At 41.8% G+C, this 19,778-nt stretch overlaps 1 protein-coding gene across 7 annotated transcripts in view; it reads right to left on the bottom strand.

The window, feature by feature from the left end:
* Positions 1 to 19,778, bottom strand: part of TLN2 (talin 2) — a 142,018-nt gene that overhangs the window by 25,232 nt on the left and 97,008 nt on the right. For 6 of the 7 annotated variants that reach the window (XM_039722844.1, XM_039722845.1, XM_039722846.1 and 3 more), the window contains 16 exons: positions 18,161 to 18,254; positions 15,089 to 15,178; positions 13,831 to 13,953; positions 12,490 to 12,633; positions 12,211 to 12,372; positions 10,959 to 11,099; positions 9,661 to 9,842; positions 9,096 to 9,228; positions 7,567 to 7,668; positions 6,650 to 6,820; positions 5,892 to 6,038; positions 4,951 to 5,052; positions 3,497 to 3,616; positions 1,834 to 1,980; positions 959 to 1,125; positions 58 to 241 (listed from right to left, as the gene is read on the bottom strand). In XM_039722844.1, the coding sequence (XP_039578778.1) occupies positions 58 to 241; positions 959 to 1,125; positions 1,834 to 1,980; positions 3,497 to 3,616; positions 4,951 to 5,052; positions 5,892 to 6,038; positions 6,650 to 6,820; positions 7,567 to 7,668; positions 9,096 to 9,228; positions 9,661 to 9,842; positions 10,959 to 11,099; positions 12,211 to 12,372; positions 12,490 to 12,633; positions 13,831 to 13,953; positions 15,089 to 15,178; positions 18,161 to 18,254 (2,209 nt within the window). The remainder of the gene's footprint in view (positions 1 to 57; positions 242 to 958; positions 1,126 to 1,833; positions 1,981 to 3,496; positions 3,617 to 4,950; positions 5,053 to 5,891; positions 6,039 to 6,649; positions 6,821 to 7,566; positions 7,669 to 9,095; positions 9,229 to 9,660; positions 9,843 to 10,958; positions 11,100 to 12,210; positions 12,373 to 12,489; positions 12,634 to 13,830; positions 13,954 to 15,088; positions 15,179 to 18,160; positions 18,255 to 19,778) is intronic. The other variant, XM_039722848.1, reaches the window with a different exon arrangement.

Consider the following 19,778-nt stretch of genomic DNA (forward strand, 5'->3'; position numbering starts at 1 on the left):
TCTGCCAAATGAAAACTGTCCTCTGTAAGAGCATCAGAAAATCTTAAAACAGCTTACCTGTGTTTCAGGATCATCAGATCCCAAGCTAGCTGCTCCCAATTTTACTACCTCAGCAAGCTGAGTGATGGTGTTAGCTGATGACTGAGCTGCTTGGGCCAATTTGTCCTGACTTGAGGCAGCACCAGAAACCAACAATTTGGTGTCTTCAACTAAAGCTTTTGCTGTTTTCAGGATATTTTCCCTGTAGCAAAAGAAGAGGAAGCAGGGAAGGAGTGGAAAATGAGAAGAGGGGAAAAATGTGTTTTCCAGTGTTATGGTGACTAAAAGCTACATGAAAGAGCTGATCTAAATCATCATATCAGTGTCCATTCATAACATAACACAGGTCAAGGGTGTAAGTTAAAAGAAAAAAACAAACCAAAAACCAACTATTAAAACAGCAGCAGAGCATCTGGGGCAAATGCAGGGCAGTGTAATAAAATGAGCCCATCTTGAAAAGAAAGAGATTGGGCAGTAGCATCAGAGAGCATTGTATTTGAATGCTAAAAGAAAATCTGGCCATGCTGTGAGAGAAGTACCAGCTGTTGAACACCCATAATAATCAGCATATTGTAAGAAAAACTAAAGTAATCACAGCCAAGGAAGGTAGAAGGGAAAATGGCAACAGGAACAGAGAGCGTGTCCTGGTCAGGGTTCCCCACCCATATCTGTGTTTCGACATGTCAGGACAACAAATACAAAGCAACATTTGGGTGAAAGAAGAAATAATTTTGAGCATGCAGTTTCACAAACAAGCCAAATCCCAGGTTTCCTATTACTCCTCTCACTCCCCTGCCTCATTCAATTTCAGTCACAGGAATCCAAAAAGGTAAAAATGTATCTCCATGTCCCAGTCTCTTCTGCCAGTTCCACTGGCTTCTGCCAGATGCACTCTTCCATCTTTTTCAGCAACACTGACCTGTGATCTGCAAATGATTCATTGTTCTCAGCATTAAGGGTTCCAGCAGTGGCAAACATGATAGTGGTGTCCAGATCTGCAATTATCCCAGACACAGCACTAGCTGCAGTAATACAGGCTTGTGTGCCTTTGTTCCCTGCCTGGAGGGCAGATAACACCAAGGAGACCTAGAAACAGCAAAAAGCAACAAGGCAGTCAATGAGAGAATGTGGGTGCTGTGAATCATTACCGCTCTCTTCATCAGCTTTAACTTTAATTACAAGGTAATATCTACCCCTGTCTAAATTTGGAATTGTCACCAGTCCTGGGATACACAATGAAGCTGGTACAGCTGAGAGCACATTAACACAGGCTGAAACAATGGTGCTTGGTGAGATCTGACAACTGCTGGCACCAACTCTCCATGTTCATGTCCAATAAAAGGAGAGAGATGCCATCAAAAAGGCTCAACAAAACTACCCAGGCCATTTATTTGAAGGGGATGTTTCCAAGGAACAAGAAGCCCCAGAGTTGAAGGTGCTGTTCTAGGCAGTTACTTCTGTCCTAAAAGGGGAGGACATTGCTGCATGAAACCACATGTCACTGAGCAACCTCACAGTGACTGTGGCCAGGGAGTGCCTCACAAGGCACAAGAGCCATCTCACATCTTAGGATATTGTTTTGGACCAATGTCCCTCTGACAGGAGGTTGAAGTTTTATTGCAAGGCCTGAGGAAGGACTAATCATGGGCTAATCCAGCACAGGAACACTGAATGCTTGAAAGAGAAGCAAGACCTTTGGGTAATTCAGACACTATTGTACTACAGTGCAAAGTTAAAATAAACAGTTTTCTGAATCCAGTTTGACTGGTTTACTCCCAGTGGAAGCCATCTTACCTTTTCTGTGACTGCACGAGCACATTCTATCAACTCCCTTTTGGTGTAGCTGTCTGTAGGGCAAATCTGGAGAGCTCCAGCTTTTTGTACAAGAAAGATGCACCCATGGCCAAGTTCCTGCACCCGAGTCCTGATCTGGAACCCGATCTAGATGGTAAAGAAGACAGAGGGTAAAGGAAGAAAGAAGAAAGCAAATAAATGCCATGCTGGTACACTGTGTCAACAGAAATGGAAACACCATCTCTCTGGTGAATACCAATGTTCTGCCCACCACTATGTCCTCTGCAAAGATTAAAAAAAAAAAGCACAGATGTAATTCCATCTACACATGAAGCACAACCCTATAAAAGGCTCCCTGATGAAACAGGGCTGGAGTGACTTGGGAAAGAGAAAGGGTAGGGCAGGTAATCAAGTTAAAGGGACATAATTCAAGCATGTGCAACTTCATGTTTAAACAATGCTACTTCATGCCCTGTCAGCATGGGCTGCACTTGAGGTATGTGCAACAGGTAAAAGCCCATGATACGGTGCATTGCTGAAATAGGGTACAAAAGTACATAAATATGTGATTCTCTTTGATTGGTTTTGAAGCTTTCACAGTCTTCACTCTCCAGAATCAATCACATCCATGTGGAGCACTGAAATGGGGAAAATCCTGATATTACTGTTTCCAATTTATTAATACTCTCACATTCTAAGATGTAGGGTCCCTGTTTGAAACATGATAGCTGTAGTCCCTGCATGTATGCTGTCATTCCAGTGTGATTTGGGATTAATACATGAGCAGGAATCACAGCCATTAGTATCACAAATGGAATTATTTTAACCTCAGGCACAAAGTAACATGCAGAAATTGTAACTCAATTTAGCAATATTGAGCCAAGTGCAAGGCATTGCTTTTCCTGTAGCTACTGAGCACAAAACATTTAATTAAGTCTATCAGGAGGATGTGTAAGCACAAAGTCAAAAACTCTTGAAAGGACTTTTAGGTAGATAATCTGATACATCTGGAGAAGGTGAGATACCCTGTACCCCATCCTGACAAAGTTTGTCTATGCTCCAGTAAGAAGAGAGGGGTGAAAGGGCTGTGCAGTTGTGCTCAGAGAAGATGCAGCAACTCCCACAACAGGTTAATGCAACGGAGGTGAACAGCCCGTCCTCCTCACTTAGCACGAGGCAGGTAAGATACTTCTCCCACACCACATTCCAACTCTGAGCTGTGGAGGATGTCCTTCAGCAAAAGACACTTGTGCCCCAACTGCTTGCATGAATCTCACTTTCAGGATAGCAAGTTATACTTAAAATCACTTACAGGCAAGATAAAAAAAAGCATATAAATATTTGTAACTTGTCAAAACATGCAAGATTTAAGGAAAGCCACACAATAACAAGTTTTAAGAGTTTTCATTGTATTTGCAAGTTGCCTGTAAGTGAAAGCCCCAAGTAATTTAGGAGGTTCTGTTGTGTTCTATGGAATTATCCACTTTTATCCTGAGCTGTTCCTTTCTAAAGCCAGACAGAGGTTTTGACAAAGGGTTTCTGTTCTTTGACTGGGCAATTCTTATAACAAGGCTTGTCACCTTTACTGTGTTCTTCACAGTAAAAGAACACCCTTGTTAACACCACCATGTACAGAGAATAAAGAGGTCTAAAATCTGCAGACCTCCTCTGGTTCTGCCGTAGCTGCGGCCATTCGGCCCTGGAGAGCCAAATGCCCATAGTCATTGGTCATTTGCGATGCAAGTCCTCCCAGCTCCTCCGGGTTAGTAACCGACTTAGTCATCTGAAAAAAGAACAAAGGCAAGAGAAACAGAAAATTCACAGGCATGACAATAACTTGTTAATACACCCCAGATTAGAAGCACACTCATCTGTTTGGCCACGCTGATAAAATGGGGTAATCCTCTTGCCATGGAAGGGATGTGTCCTCCAGCAAGAATTCCAGAGGAAACTCAAGCAAACATGCTTTATTAGAGTCATGGCAACTGGGCAGTTGCTGCAGGTACAGAGGAATCCAAGAGCAGCAGTTAGAGCCAATACTTCACTCTTTGACACAGAGGGGCCATTGGCCATGTACAGCTATTCAGACTGGGAAGGAAAATGGGGTTTGTGTGTCACAGCCACCTTATTTTGTCAAAGGTGAGCTAATCCCACCAGCCTCAGCTGAGACGTGGAAGCACAGAAATGGAAAAAATCTGAGGACCAATGCAAAACACATCTCTGATGAGGGAACAGGATGGAGAAGAAATAGGCAGGATGACCCAGAATGTCTCAGTAGAATGTCAGTACAAATAACTGAATCTCTCTTTAGAAAATTCCTACCTTTTAACAGAGATTGTTCTTCTGTCTCAAATTAATGTAAGTAAAAGCAAAGGAGGTTCACTCCTGGGACAAAACTAGTTTTAGACAAATTTCTACTGTCATAAATAGCAGAATTATGGACCTGTCTTGACTGCAAGAGCAATCGACTTGGTGAAAAATCCTGTCTGTGGCACTCATGAACAGTCAGCTCAACTCTCTCAACAACAAATTAGTAACCACTGTACTGTTCCAAGGGAAGACACATCATGTATTACTGTGAAACACAAGTCAAGAATAACCTCAATTCAACAGGTGTCACTTTTTTCTTTTTTTAAACCCAGGTGAGCCATAGGAATGAAAGAAAAGGACAGTGTGGGATGTCAATCTGCATTCATTCATTAAGCATTATAGAGATGTGAAAACACTGATGATATTTCACTGGCTACATGAAACGGTAAGTGTGAAAAAGTATCCCAAAGTCATTGATGAACAAAAGGTGCCATTTCAGCTCAGTTAGGCGGGCTGATGAAAAAATATGTGGTTTTCCTTTTATTTCTTCTCAAAATGAGCCAAATAAAGAGCTTTTGTGCAGAAGAGCCACAATACAATCCAGTGCTCCTCCTGTAGAGGACCCCTGCATGATCACACCACTAAGATCCAAGAGTCAAATTGACCAGATCACCACTCCTTTTGCTCCATTACCCCAAAAGAGGTAAGATGATTGAAATTTTGATGATCAAGAGTCTCAACACTGTGCAAATAATTCCATGTTCCTTGTATACACAGAGTTTGGACCCTGTTAAGGTAAGTTCTTACCATTTCCTGTGCTGTAACAGCAATGGCTTTGGAATATTTCACCACAGTGGTCTGATAATCTACAAAAGTTCCTTTTGGATCTGGAGGTGTACCTTCATCCAGCTGCAAGACAGAGGGAAAACCACAGCATTAAAAAGTCACAATAAACAGCATACTTTACAGGCAACAGTAAAATTGTATTATATATTCAATTCTGTGATCTCTCTCAAGATACACAAGTGAAAATAGTGCACCAGGATGTACAAAGAAACTCAGCAAATACTTGGGCCCAGGTTATGAGCATGGAAGATGCAGAGAATGTACAGGGCAAAGGTTTTTGAGCATGAGGTTTGCTTCTCATGCAAGATCAAACAATCTGCTCTTCTCAGCTGATAGAGAAAGGAAGGTGCAATAGTTACAGTCCAAAATGTTCATGACAGAAGATAATGTAAGATTTCTTTATGTGCTAAAGTCTTCAATCTTTAAGTCAGGATAGGAAGAGCCAAATATTTGGATTGAACTTATGTACACTTTGCAACTATACATCTTCAGTAGAATGCATTACAAAGCACAGCAGAGCATTTCGGGCTTTGACATCATCTTCTCTGAAAGTACCTTGCTTCTAGAGTTGGCCTGCTTTTCATTTAAGAGACTAACATGAAAGAGAAGGGGTAAAAAAGGAAGCAAAAATAAGAGGTCACTTGACCTAAGATGATAGTTAAATGCCAGAATATTACTGAACAAATTATTTTGTAGGAATTCTATTGACATGTAGGTTGTAAATGTGAGCACCACGGCCCACATCAATTTTATTTTACAATATGCAAAATCAAATAATCTTCATGTTTCCAGTGACAACATTTCATAACTGACCACTACATCAGCACCAATTTGCCCAAAGCTCTGCAATGTGGATCAGCTTTCAAACACAAAGTGAGAAAGGGATTTATTTCTATGCTCACCTTGGTCATTGCCTCTGCAATTGAGTCTACCATACCTCCAACCATGCCAACTTCACTTGCAGCTTCATTTAAAGTGACCATGATGTCATCCACAGCCTCCTTCATCAGCTGTGCAGCCTCAGTGATGGCATCATGAGTGTGAGATGCCTGGAGGACACAGAAGGAGAGAACTGAGATAGTCAGAGGATGTTCTCTCTGCAAAACAATGTGTGAATCAGAAGAAATTAAAACAGTAAAGGCACTGAAATTAACACTTCTGGGCAAAGATGACAAGTAAAACACTGCAGCAAAGCAGACAGAACAAAACTTGTTAACTCCTACAAGGAGCTGTGGCACACCACACTTTCAGCCTCGGGTGCCAGTGTCTTTTTAAATGTGCTCTAAAGACAGCAGCTCTCTGTGAGGCACAAATCACACCTGAGTTACAAAGGGCTGTGCAATGCTGCTCCTTCCTGCCCAGGGGCCCATCCCATTGCACCATGCACCAGACAAACCCTGCTTTTTAATAATTTCCTTTCTCTATGAGAGCCTAGATAGCTGCTGTCATACCCTGACTTTGTGTCCCCTGAGACAACGCTGTGAGAAGACTGAATCCTGTCTTGGATTTGAAATGTTTCCACTCTCAGGAGACACCAGGAGAGCTGCCACTGGCACTTTGACTGCAAACATATCCCTTGACTGTATAGCAGATATGTGCTGGGTTTTCTGCCAGACTTGCCTTCCTCTCTCACCCTTAATGCCATGCCACGCCACCTTACCTTGGGGTTTCCTCCCCCTTCTTTGGCAGCATACAGTATCTGTAAGGCAGATTCTGCTAGAGTCTTGCTCTGGTCCAAAATGGTCATCTGTTGCTGATGATTCAGTGTCTTGGATGCCACACCAACTGCAGCTAAAACAAGGGGTTCGAAGTAACTTGCCAGCTGTGTTACCTAAGAAAGCCAGAACAACCCCAGAAAGCCATTAACCACATTCTCAGGTGACACAGAGAAAACACATTCCCTGCTTACCATTGGGATGTGGGTTAGCTCAAGGAGCACAGGGCTCCTGCACTGTACAGCACTAGGTTTGGATCATGTGCCCAGGGCTTGTGTCTCCCCTCACTGCCCAACTCCTTTGCAAAGCCACACGTCTCCTCCTCCAGAAGCACATGGTCCCTTGAGGTCACATGAAACTGTTCAAGACTGTCACAGGAGCCACGTGCTATTCAAGAGCATCCCTGAAAAGCATCTCCTCTGGCCAAGGGAGGAGCCTCTCAATCATTGCCACTGCAGTTTTTACTCTCAAGAATATGCAGGATAAGAACTTGCTATTTGAGAAACTTCTAAATCTTGCAATAACCATGGTAAATATGCTTTTGGTATGTACATTCTAATATTTGTTTTTTGGGACAGACATCCTACAAGCATGAGTTTGACTCTACTTACACTCCACATAACAGAGGAGAGAGAGACATTTACACAAAGCCCCTAACCAAAAACCTCAATAAGAATCTCTCCCCTCTGGCCCAAAATATAAAAGGGTCTTGGCTCTGAGTATTTGAAAATTCCATTTTTTTTCTCATTACAAATGTATTCTTCTGCTCTCCCATAGGAAGAGAAACTGCTGTGAAATTGGGGTCTTCCCTAACATTCAGCTGTCCAAGATTTCTAACGCCTTTGTCATGGCAGCACAGTACCTTGTGCCCCAGCTGAGCTGCCTCTCCCCGAGCTGCAGTGGCTATGGGATCAATGAGGTGGCCAATTTCCTGTACAACTGATGTCAGCTGCTCCTGTAGAGCCTAAAAGAAAGAGAAATTGTCAGTTGCTATCACAGCTGTTCTCATCCAGTTGTACCACACTTGACAATCACCCTTGGACCAGCCAACATCCTCAAAGCTGTTCAAGGGACCTGCTATGGCAGAATGCAGAAATCCACACTGCTAGTTTTTCTCACGTACTGGCTCATTTCTTCTCCCTTATCCTCTTTCAGCAACAGCAACCCTGAGATGGGCCTGCTCCTCTTAGGTTTATATGACAGATGTGGGGAGAGAGTGCTGACACTAGCAAACTCAGGGCTAGGTGTTCTTTCTCACTGCAATGTGATTAACGGTCCCCCTGACAACTCCCAAGGTATTTTTGCCCTGACAAAGATTTAGTATCACTTGCACCAATCAGAAAACTGTCAGGAGCACTGATTTAAGTATGAAGAAACATTTTTCAAAGCAGAAAATACAATGCAAGAACAAAAATTTGGCTGCAGATTTTGAAGCAAGTGGAACAAGTACACTGGCAAACGAAAAATGTCACATCTCTGAAGGACAGAGATAAGGAGTCCTGAATACAGTCTGCAGGACAGAAGTAAACATATTACAAGCATATTAGTGGCCTGGTCAAGACATAAATACTGGCTTTTAATTCAACTGGCACTTGACGTCTTGGCAGCCATCAGGATTAAGGTCACTCTCATAATAGGCAAGAGAAAAAAAAATTGCCCTTTGTTACCTTCTTTTACTGCTTTATAACTGTCATTTTTGGTAACATTTTCTTCAGTTCAACATGGTGAACACAATAGCTTCTTTTCAATTAAAATGAATGATAACATTTCCTGCAATGACTTCTTCTGCACAGCTTCATTTGGTCTGACATGTTTCTAGTATGCAGTGTTACAGCCCGAGGAAAGCACTTCAATAAACATGTCATTTCAAGAAGCAATACTATGAAAAGACAAATACCAAGGTGACAATCCCAACGTGAGTTGAGACACTGAGGAGGGCAGAGAAGGAAGCTTTCTTAAAGTGAACATATCAACATCAACTTCAAATTTCACTTACTAAAGGACAAACTAAGCATTAGGAAAAAAGAACATTGACATTTATGTAACTGAACTTCTACTAATAGACCAGCTTCCAAAACAAATTTGTTAAGAATCGTCAGAAACTCATCCTGGCTTCCACATGGCAAGGCACCACAAAAACTCTTTCAGTCTGTCATAGCACCATAGGAAGTCAGTAATATATGGGTGGCAGTAAAAAATAACTACTTTCACCCCTACTACTCCCTGGTGATTTTGAGATCTTTGAAGAAGTGCTATACTTTTGTCTGTGTATGACTTTGCCTAGAAAGACCCCTGTAAGGACCCTTCTCCCCTCACTGGCAGTGGGTTGTGCTGTGACTGAGCAGCAGGGTGTCCAGCACTCCTCTGTTTGTCCTGTGCTCTCTGCCTCACCTCCACGGAGATGTCATCCCTGGTGGCCAGGCTCTGGCTCACGGCAGCGAGCGAGGCCTGCTCAATGTCCCTGATGCACCTGTTGATGCCATCGATGGAGAAGTCACATTCTCGCTGCCCTGGGGCCTTGTCCCTGCAAGACAGACACTCAGCTGAGCATGGTGGCAAGGAGCAGGGTCTTTACTGAATGCACACAGGACCACTTAAAAACAAACAAACAAACAAACAAAAACCCCCAAACCCCAGCTATTTCCCACAGAATTCATGTTGGTACACGATCTGCAAGGAGGTAATATTAGCTAGTGCTCATTTTCCACAGCATCCATTATTACATTTACCTTAGAGTGAATTGGGGGTTGAACCAGAGAAGGAGAACAGAACACAAACACAGAACAGCCCTGTGCTGCAGGGTGCTGCAGTCATCAATTATGATTAAACACCCAGTGTAACTGGGGAGATATTGTGCATCACAGAGTAATTTCCATCAGTGAAAAATAACACAGTGCTAATGGCCATATGGCATTTTTCTTTATGAACAGTTGCTCAATTACTACAAAAGACATACCTGATAGAGGTAATAAGACTCTTGATAGAATCTGAGACTGTATGGGAATGCCCTGCTAGTACAGACCATGTAGGAGGGTCTTTGGGATTGATAGCCAGAGAACGGGCAGTTTTGATCAGTAAAGATGAGCTCTCCAACATTGTCCTAGCAGAAACCAGAATTGGCTCCTGTGCTTGTGATCCCTGTGGTCAGGAAGGTAAAAGAACAGAAAGAACATTTGAATTGTTATTTGAGTTCATCCACACTTTCTGCTCCTAGAAGTCTATTTAATTAACAACATTAAAATGGAATTATAGTCTCCTCCATTGTACTATTGTTATATTCAAAGATAGTCAACACCGAAATAGAACAAAAATAATCAGTTCAACAGCTTTCAGCAAAACATACCTAAGAAACACGTCTCAAGTTAAGAAGTGCATTTTCCAGCTGAGAAATGAGAAACAATGACCAGTCTAGTTGCAGACTACAGAAATATAATTGAAAATACATTTTGTCACAAAAATTGTTGTCATCAACAGATGTGCACTTTCCCCAGTCAGACTACTAAGTCCAAGTGATGACTGATGACTCTTGACTGGGTTATCATCTGTGAATCTATTTTATTTTATAATCTGACAAACCCAGGTACCACAGACCTGGAGGACACATTCAGATTTCAGTTACAGCCCCACAGCTGTAAGACTGCAACAGCTACTGCATCATCTGATACTGCCATCTGGATCAGAGCCTGAGAAAAGCAGGAAGCAGCCCTTGGAGGGCCAGTAACAACACTTGACCTCTACTCCAAAGCTTTTACAGAGCCTGAGGGGTTTGCTTTTTTATCTCTTTTCCCTGAGGGAAAAAACCCAACCCAACGAATCCTTTATAACTCTCTTCACATTCTACTCTGCTGTAGTTACACAGTTTGAGGATGCAGAACTTGTGGGTAAAAAGGAAAAAATCCAGCAACATCCCTTTGATTCTTGTCAGAACTAGGTTTCATTTGTTAAAACTGCTCTTGACGGAAAACAAAGGGGATATTTACTATTGTAGTGCATCTAAGGATCCAGCTACTAAAATATGCAAATCACCTGTGCTGCATGGCTTTGCTAACAGCAGACCTGCAGCACTTACTGTACCGAAACTGTGCAAACTGGTACAAAAGTCAAGATCAGAGGGTAAACACAACACAGCAGAATGCCCTGTGAACACCCAGAAATCCAAGGAAATACTTTGGGCTCTTCACACTCACTCTCCCAACATGTGATTCATTCAACTTTTTCAGCTTTTGGAGGATGGAAATGCAGTATCCTGCTTACCTCAGTGCTAATTTGTGCCGGGATGCTGACAAATTCTGGGTTTGAAGCAAATGCTGTCAAATTTTCCACAGCCTCTATTAACGGTGCAGTGGCAATTCTGCACTTGTTGCGGTTCTCCTCCGAGAAATCTCCATCCAGTGCCTGGAAATGAATCAGGATCGAGCTCTGTCTGAATGGCTTTCTTTAGCAAAATGGAAGGAAGATGGCTCAAGTCTTCCCAGTTTTAAACCACTACATGTTGAGCATATTTGAAAGCTCCTTCACAAAAAAGATTGATGCAAAGAATGTGATCTTGCAGGAGTGTGTTTCCTTCCTCAGCTGGTTACTGACCCTAAACTTTAATCTGCTGCAGGTTTTCTGTCATTGCACTCTGATGAGTCTCTCAAATCTCCCTCTGATGGGGCTCAAGTCTCTCAAATGTCCCAGAACCTCACACTCCAAAGGGTAGAAGGGGCCAACTCCCACCTTTTTGTGGTTTGTGAAGGTGACTGTTTCCTATGGACTGATTTTGAAAATTTTTAGTTATTTCTGTTTTAAGCAAATGAGTAATGTATTGCTCTCATTTTCAGCCAAGTCATCTGATCTCTCTCACAATCACAGAATAAACATTTCAGCTAATGAAATCAGATTAGATCAGTTAATGGCTTCCAGAAGGGTTCAGAATTGTGAATTCTCCACAGCTTCATAAGTATTATTTCTGCTTGCATGAAAAAAACCTACCCCCTACCAAACTGCTGGAAGTAATCTGTAAAATAAGAGGTAACTATTAACAGAAGACTACTAGCAACAAAAATGACTTCTCTCTGGTTCCCACTATTATTTATTTCCTTTTTTTCCCTCTATTGATAAAGTAAAGCTGTCAGAAATAGCTCCAAAAATCTCCATATATTGGGGAACTTAACACCGTTAAAAACCTTCACATTCCAGTTGCTGGCAGATTATTCCTATGGTGCAAGCTCATTAAATACATCAGTCCTGAGGGGTCTCATATTGGATGGGCAAGCTGCCTCTCCTAATATTAAAACTACCCCATTTTTTTCAATTTGAATTCAGCAGATGCACCACTGGACATGTTTTTCCAGTTCAGATCTTCAAAAATTTAATTAGTGATTTTTTAAACCATGCATACCCAAGAATATAAAAATATACTTCTAACTGGTCTGATTTTGTCTCAACAGAGGGGAAAAAACCAAATGAGAAAACCCTCTAAATCACAAAGGAAGAAGAAAGCACAACTAAGCAGCATTTGTACCTTGATAGTTTTAACCAGGTTAGCAGTGCTGTTTGCAACTTCCTTGGCAGATTGCACAAAGTGTCTCTTGGCAACAGGATTTGCAGTTTTTGATGAAGCAATGCGACAAGCGTTGCACAGAGCAGACGTGTGCTTGGCCACGATGGTGGCAGCTGATAAGACCTGGAAAAACCAGCACAGAACAGGCACAACGTCAGAGGAGTGGGACAGTAACCAAAACTCCTTGGGCTGGACAGGAACAAAGTCCCGTGTCCCAGAGGGATGTCTCCCTGCAGTCACCTGGGAGGGGCTGCTCGCTGGATCCACCAGGTTCTGACAAGCCATCTGGATCGCTTGGTTGGCACGGGCAAACTGAATTGGGTCAACGAGGCCCTGCTGGCCAGCCTGGCTGTTTGGATCCGAGATACCGACCAGGTAAGCAGCCTGCAAATGGGGAAAAGAAGAAAACAATCCCAATAAATCATGCTAATTCTGGCTAGGATCTCTGGTAAACTGGCCGTATGTCATAGCACATGGTGGTCAGAGACTATTCAGAAATCATACTGTGAAATACTATTGCCATTTGTTTTTAGCAATACATCTCCAGAATCCACTGAAACCAAGAAAATATACCCTTACACTTTAGAAATTTAACTAGCTGAAACAAAACTAATAGTCCACTGTTTAGACAACTGCTATCCCCGAAAACATGGCTTGTCACTTGCACAGCCAGTGGAGAGAACTTTAAAGATTACAGGTACTGGTAAAGTTTTTACTGTATTAGCCACGGTTGGAGGCAGTGGAGGTTTTTGTCAAGACTGTAAAAGCAATCCAGCAAAGGCACTTCTGCTGAGTGCAGGTCCCATCAGGCCTGCAGCTGTTGGTCTCACTGCAGCCCAAAGTGTCTGATGGCCAACCTCACCTCCTCTCTCAGTTATAAGTTTCATGCCTCTCAACAACCACAACTTAACTGTCACAATCATATCTGAAGATTTCTCATAACTCTTACAGATACAATTTTCTGTCACCTTAACAGGAGATTTAGTCCATGCCAAGGCATTACACATTTGGGGGAATCAAGAAGAGGCATTCAGATGCAGAGCACAATCCCCTACAGCCAAATCCTTCACCAAGGTGACTGTACCAGCTCTTTATAGTTCACTCAGTTATCAGATCAGTGAAACCACAGAGACCAGACCCTAATTTAGAATTTTGATTATTCCAGAAGTATCTGAACAGCTGAAACAGGTTTCTTCTAAGTTACAATGGTTGAAATTTGTAGTGCTCCTTAACGACTTCTACAACCTACAACTTGATTCATTACTTTTAACTGTGGCTTTTTTGTGCATTTCTCTATGATATAATAGTTCTGAGCTTGAGCTGCAAACCTGAATTCCATTTAAACCTTAATCCTCAGCAAAGCTTCCTTCTAGATGGCATTTCCCTTCCTTAGAAAACTCATGTTATTGCACTCTGCTCCTCCTGCAGCTTGTGCAATTTCTGTGATATACACAGAACACACTGTAAAACAAAGTCATCACTTGCTTGCCCACAGGGAAGTGAATTTCAGATTTACAAACCCAGAACATGAGCTTGCTAAAAAATAAAAACTTAATTGCTTTACAGCCTTCAGTCTCTTACCTGAGCTGCTGCTTCTGTGAGGCCACAAAGAGCCTTGGATGCAACTCCAACACATTCTCCAAAGACTAGAAGATCCCCAGTTTTTGCATTCTGGGAAATGCCTGCCATTGATTCTCCAAGAACCTCAGAAATTAAAAAAAAAACAAAGTTATCTTCAAAATATGCTTCCCTACCACTTGGAGGCAAGCAATTGCTGGCCTGAAACCAATTTTGGCCCACAAACCCCCTGGACTTAGCTTCAGAATTTTTAGACTTCACTAAAGTGGGCACATTATTCTCTGTGTGTGAGGGATCAGGCATGCACTGACACTGGATTGACAGGGAACAGAAGCACTACTGCAGCTCAAATGACTAAGAGGGTACAGAATTACCCCTCATTAATTTTGCTGTCACCCATTAGTCATCACAGCTAAGCTGGCACTAGGTGCATTTCATGCAGACTGCATGACAGCCCTGAAGATGCTGTTGATACCTACAGGATCATCTTTGTAACCAAACTCACTGAAGCTCAGTGGGAATGAAACTGAACCTAGACTTGTGGAACGATCTTAGTGTCAGAATGCACATGAATTCCCACATTATGCCCCACTGAATTCAGTTCACATGGCTTTAAAATTCAAAATGAGCTCTGACTGCAGTAGGCCATTAGATGCAAGATGATACACACATCCATTAGATACTTTCATTTTCTTTTAGAGAGGAAGGAATATGAGACAATTCCAACAAATCAAATAATAAGGACACAAAAGCCAGCTTCAAAGAAGATGTACAGCACTGTTTGATTAAAAGTAACTGAAGAGGTTTCCCACAGGTTTTCTGATGTGGTGGGGTGTCTGGACTGCTCAGACATTTGGCAAAGCTGCTCTGCACAGAACAATACAATGGGATTTCACTGCCCAGCACTCCCATTCATGCTTTGGGCTGTTCTAACATAGCTGCAGTCAAAATACAGCACCCCAAAGTATGACATGCTGTCTAGAGCATGTCAAAAAGAGGAAAGGAGAGAGGAGAAGCTTTCAGAGCACTGTGTACCAGTTACTTAATTAAAAACTTCTTACTGAGGCAATACACCTTCTAAGTGACCAAAACCTGCAATTACCTGTAAAGAGACCTATCTCGGGCAGAGTTTACCAAGGAGTGTGGCAGATATTTTAGCAAGAAACACTGACTGCACTTCTAACATTCAATATGCATGTGGAAACTTTGGAAAATCCAAGCACATTTTATAACTGACACAAAGGTGGGGAAAAGAAATTACCTTGGAGTTTTCCATTACGCCCTCAATACAATCAAAATATGAGAGATCGCTCACAGGTTCATTTGGGTTATCCAGCATTCCCTTAACTGTCTGAAATAATGAAACAAACTGATTATTGACAGGCTGAAATACTGAGCTGAGAAGAACACAGACCATCATTTAACTGTCTGAAATAATGAAACAAACTGATTATTGACAGGCTGAAATACTGAGCTGAGAAGAACACAGACCATCATTTAACTGTCTGAAATAATGAAACAAACTGATTATTGACAGGCTGAAATACTGAGCTGAGAAGAACACAGACCATCATGCCTATTCTGCTTATCCCACTGTCATTTTACATGTTTGTGTCCAGCAAGCAGCCAAAGCTACACACTGCCTGAGGCTGTGCCATGCAGGAAACCACACCCAGGGGAACTGAGCTGTGGGAACTCCATGTGTGTGCACCACCAATCTCCTGGAAGTTCAGGTTTACCTCGTGTTTGTGATGAGTGATATATGGTCAGAGGTGCTCAGCTTGACATGAGGCAGTCTGGTTTTCTGTCAGGTGTCAACAGTGTAACACATGTTTTCAGTAATATTTTAAATTTCATAAACAGACCTAAATAAGTGGTAAGAAAAACATCTGCCATTTGTTGAGCACTGTCTGGAAACACAAGGGGTTACTGAACTGAGTACACATCCACCACCTGCCTGCCTTTTACAGTGTCAACAGATTCCCCCAACACAGAAAGATTTTCTGGAAGGAATCTACATATAGTTGGGTTTAATTTCTTTTTTTGAGGTGATTCTGAGTCCTGAATGTAACAATGTGACAACCAGTCACATACTCATTGAGAAAAATGAATGCACTTGGACAATAAAACTTGTAAAAAGCTGCAAAATGCAGGAGGTTAATTCTTTTATACAAAGAAATATCTGTAGCACACCTTTTTTCAAGTCTTAAGGAACACTATTTTACTGCCAAATATCATGCTGAAAAGACTTTTAATCCTTCTGATGAAAGTGAAATCAATTAAGTAGAGAAAGATACTAGCAGCTGTATCTGACATTTCCTTTCCACCTAAAGGAAATCAAGGCATGATTTTAAACACTTGGACTTGTCTCATACAGCTTCTAACTTTAGGATGTTATGGAGACACCAACAGTATTTTTAACAGCTCAGCTATTGCTTTGTAAAAGTTTGTCTTAAAGCCTTACAGCAATTAAAAAGAGAAGGTGAAGATGTGGTGTCTAGAAAACAATTTCCAGTTGTCTCTCTCTGTTAGTTCTCACTATAATTGCAGCATCTCTTCATGTTATGTTCTATTAAATAACAACTTGAAAAGCAAAAAAGGTTCCTACAGCACTTACACTGCTTTGGGGACAGAGGCCTTCAGAATATAAGGAACAGAATGGCAAAACACAAGCCAGCACAAACTTCTCACTGTTGTACATTTATTTACAATTAATGCAACAACTTTTCAGCTGCAATTCTGGGCACGTTTAGCTACCTCATGGAAGGTTAGACAGTAAGCTCCTCTATAAAAACAGTTTTCCAGCATCTCCAAAGAACACCACAGAGACTACTGACAGTATCAAATCCATGCTGAGACACACTCTTTCTAGAGAAACAATGATTTTTAGTAGTTAAGAAGTCCAAGAACGACTAGGAATAGTAGGCGATGACTTCAGGAAATGAAGGGAAGAAGCAAAAGCTTAATCACTGTAATGAGAAATTAAAAGTTAAGACTTCTAAAATTTCATTGGTTTCTCCAGTTACTTTGATGTGAGCCTCCAGTCTGATTTCAGGACTGTTTGCTTTTGCCTTGGTTTCCCTTTTTCCAGAAATTAATCTAATTCCATATATCCAGGCTTTTCTCACTAACTCACTCTCTGGGAAGTTCAAGATGCCACAGATCTTCCTTCTGCCCTTGGCTGGCCCTGCTCACAATCCATGGCAGCATGTCCAGTCTGTGCAATTGGCACAGAACCCTCTGCAAGGGCTTTTAAGGCTATTCTGCCCTACATTTCTTCTCTAAGTTCTCAGTTTTCCATGGTTTATCAGCTGGAAATTCTCACCTTTCACATCCCTGCCATTTCACCAATCTCTCCCCACTAGTGTTTCAGGAAGTCCTGAGGAACAGCACTTCATTCCCCCTGCTTGCTCCTTTACGTGACAGCCTGATTTCCTGGTTTCTATTCTTTGGATTTGCTGCCACTCCCTGTGACCAAGGAGAGAATGTTTAGGAAGCTAAAAATTCAGGAGGACAAAGTGGCTCCTAGGGGATCTCCTATAACATTTTGGGATGATAACCATGGACTTGTATATCAAGAAAACTCACAATATCCTGGAATAACTTTTGTATCCTTGTGATGCTAACTAAGGGCTAGAAATAAAAAGTTTAATGGTATTTTATGCTCTTGACACAGGCCAGTCACCCCTTGATGTTTTGACCTTGACAGTAAACAACAAATACCTAGTTTAAATTAAAAGATTATTTCCTGCTACTGAAAGTGGCCCTGTCTGTGATCAGTGGAGGTCTTTCAATTGACCCATTATTTAGGTGGGTCAAACCTTCCACTCAGGATCAAGAACTTATCTTGCAATAGCCTGTACTGACACACACATTGTATCAGTTTGACAGGGAAGGCAGAAACAAGGCATTAAAAGTCTGCACTAAGAAAGGTCAAGGTAGAAGACTGCAAATATCATCCTAAAGTGGGATGCCAGCAACGACATCTTGCAAGTGGAAAAACCAAGATATTGCAGCTCCCTCCAGTGCACTGGTGGTAGTAGAAATGTCCATCTTGTCATGATTAAGTAACAGTAAATATGAATAATAAGGACTAAAGTGTATCTTTGGAGGGCAGGACAGAGGGGATGGGGACAGGGTAGCAAATTTCATTCTGGCCAAACATACAAGATGTTTACATGGGTTCCATGCTCACCTTGTGCACAGTTAAAACCCCTGCCACAGATAAAGTGAGGAGACAGTAACAGGAGCTATTCACACACAGAATACAAGGGAAACAGACATTTATAAGGGTCCATTTTTATTTATAGGAACTTTTGAAATAGAGTAGTACCTCCAGTTCTCTGAGTGCGTTATCACATTCCTTCTGCCCGGGAGCTTGTTGGGTGCACAGTGTGATGAGCTGGTTTATACTCTCAGTCACAGCTCTGGGGAGAGTAGGAGGAAAAAAGGTGGATTTTAAAGTTGAACTACTCCTCTTAGTAAAACCTTTGTCATTAAATGTATGCTGCATAAAGATACAACACTTGGATCATCTACTAAACTGCTGAGCCCAGCAGCCAAGCTGGTGGCACCTCTTGGAAAATGCTGATGACAAAGTACAGAACACCATCAGGCAGCAGGCCAAGGCCAACATATTACATTGGCACAGTGACACAGTGTATCTGCTAAAAGGGATTTCAGCACTTCTCCAGGTCTGACATTAACCAAAAAATTTCTCAACTTCCACCCCAGAAGCCCTAAAGGATCCAGAAACAATTGTCTGGTATGGAAAACAATGGTGGAATGTAAAGTAAATGTTATTTACCATTCTCCAGCCAAGTCTTGTGTCTTGTCTGACATACTGTAATACACACAATCCTGCTGTATATGTCTATAGTCTTTCAGTGAATCAGTCTTTTTTCTCTTTAACTAATAATTGATACTCTCCCATAGGTTTATATCCACAGGGAGCAAGTTATACAACGGCATTATGTTCTTATGGGAGTTCACAGCTCCTGGACATGGGCTGAACCTGACATACAACAGTCACCATCTGTCTTTCTGACGAATGCTCTGATAATAGGCAAAACTCATTATAACTACATTCATTTCATGACTAAAAACCCAGGAAAGTGGCATCTAGAAGAGAAAATCAGTGAAATTGGAGTGCATGGAGAATATGCTTTCCTCTGGCCTTGGAAAATGAATGGCATTTGCATTACTTTCCCCTTCAGAAAACAGGCACTTTAACTTATCAATAACATGATTACCTGGCTGGATTGTATCCTACTGTTACAAATGGAAACAATGTGCTTATTATATTTAACATGTTTATGTTAAATTCCAGGGCAAAAAGAATGGAAACTAACAGACATACTTGTTCAACTGAGACTCCTACCCTTTTCAGCAGCTTTGGTGTCCTTGTGGAGGACCTGGTGTTCACCTGCTGAACATCACTGATTTCTATGCATCACAAAATAATCATTGCATACAGACATAGGAATATATGACAAAAATTGAAAGTTCTGTTCTGTCCCAGAGAAAATTCACACAAAAAGATCTTGTCTGCTGTTGATTTTAATCCAAGACAATTCATATTGACTCAGAGAATATCAGCAATTCAAGAGAGAGAATTATCAGCTTTCTAGAGGAGGCCACGTGTCTCACAAATATTATTACACACAAGATACCTCCCCCAGGAATCCATCCAGTGTACAAACATTTCTCTGAAAACCATCTGGACACAGCAGAACCAGGAAGGTGGCCCATCAAACACCAATTCCAGAGTGGAAGGGGACTGCAAGGACTCTAAAGACCACATCTGTTTTCATCAAATACAACACACAAATACTTGGACCCTGCAGGGAACTCAGCCAGTGCTGCAGTCCTGCCAGAGGTGGTCCAGAAAAACACCTCCACAAGGAAGACAAGACTACTGAAAAAGCTGGTGTCTCTTACAGCTGGTGCAA

The sequence above is a fragment of the Passer montanus genome, unplaced genomic scaffold (assembly GCF_014805655.1).
Source record: "Passer montanus isolate IOZ18808 unplaced genomic scaffold, ASM1480565v1 scaffold5, whole genome shotgun sequence".
Classification (NCBI taxonomy): Eukaryota; Metazoa; Chordata; class Aves; order Passeriformes; family Passeridae; genus Passer; species Passer montanus.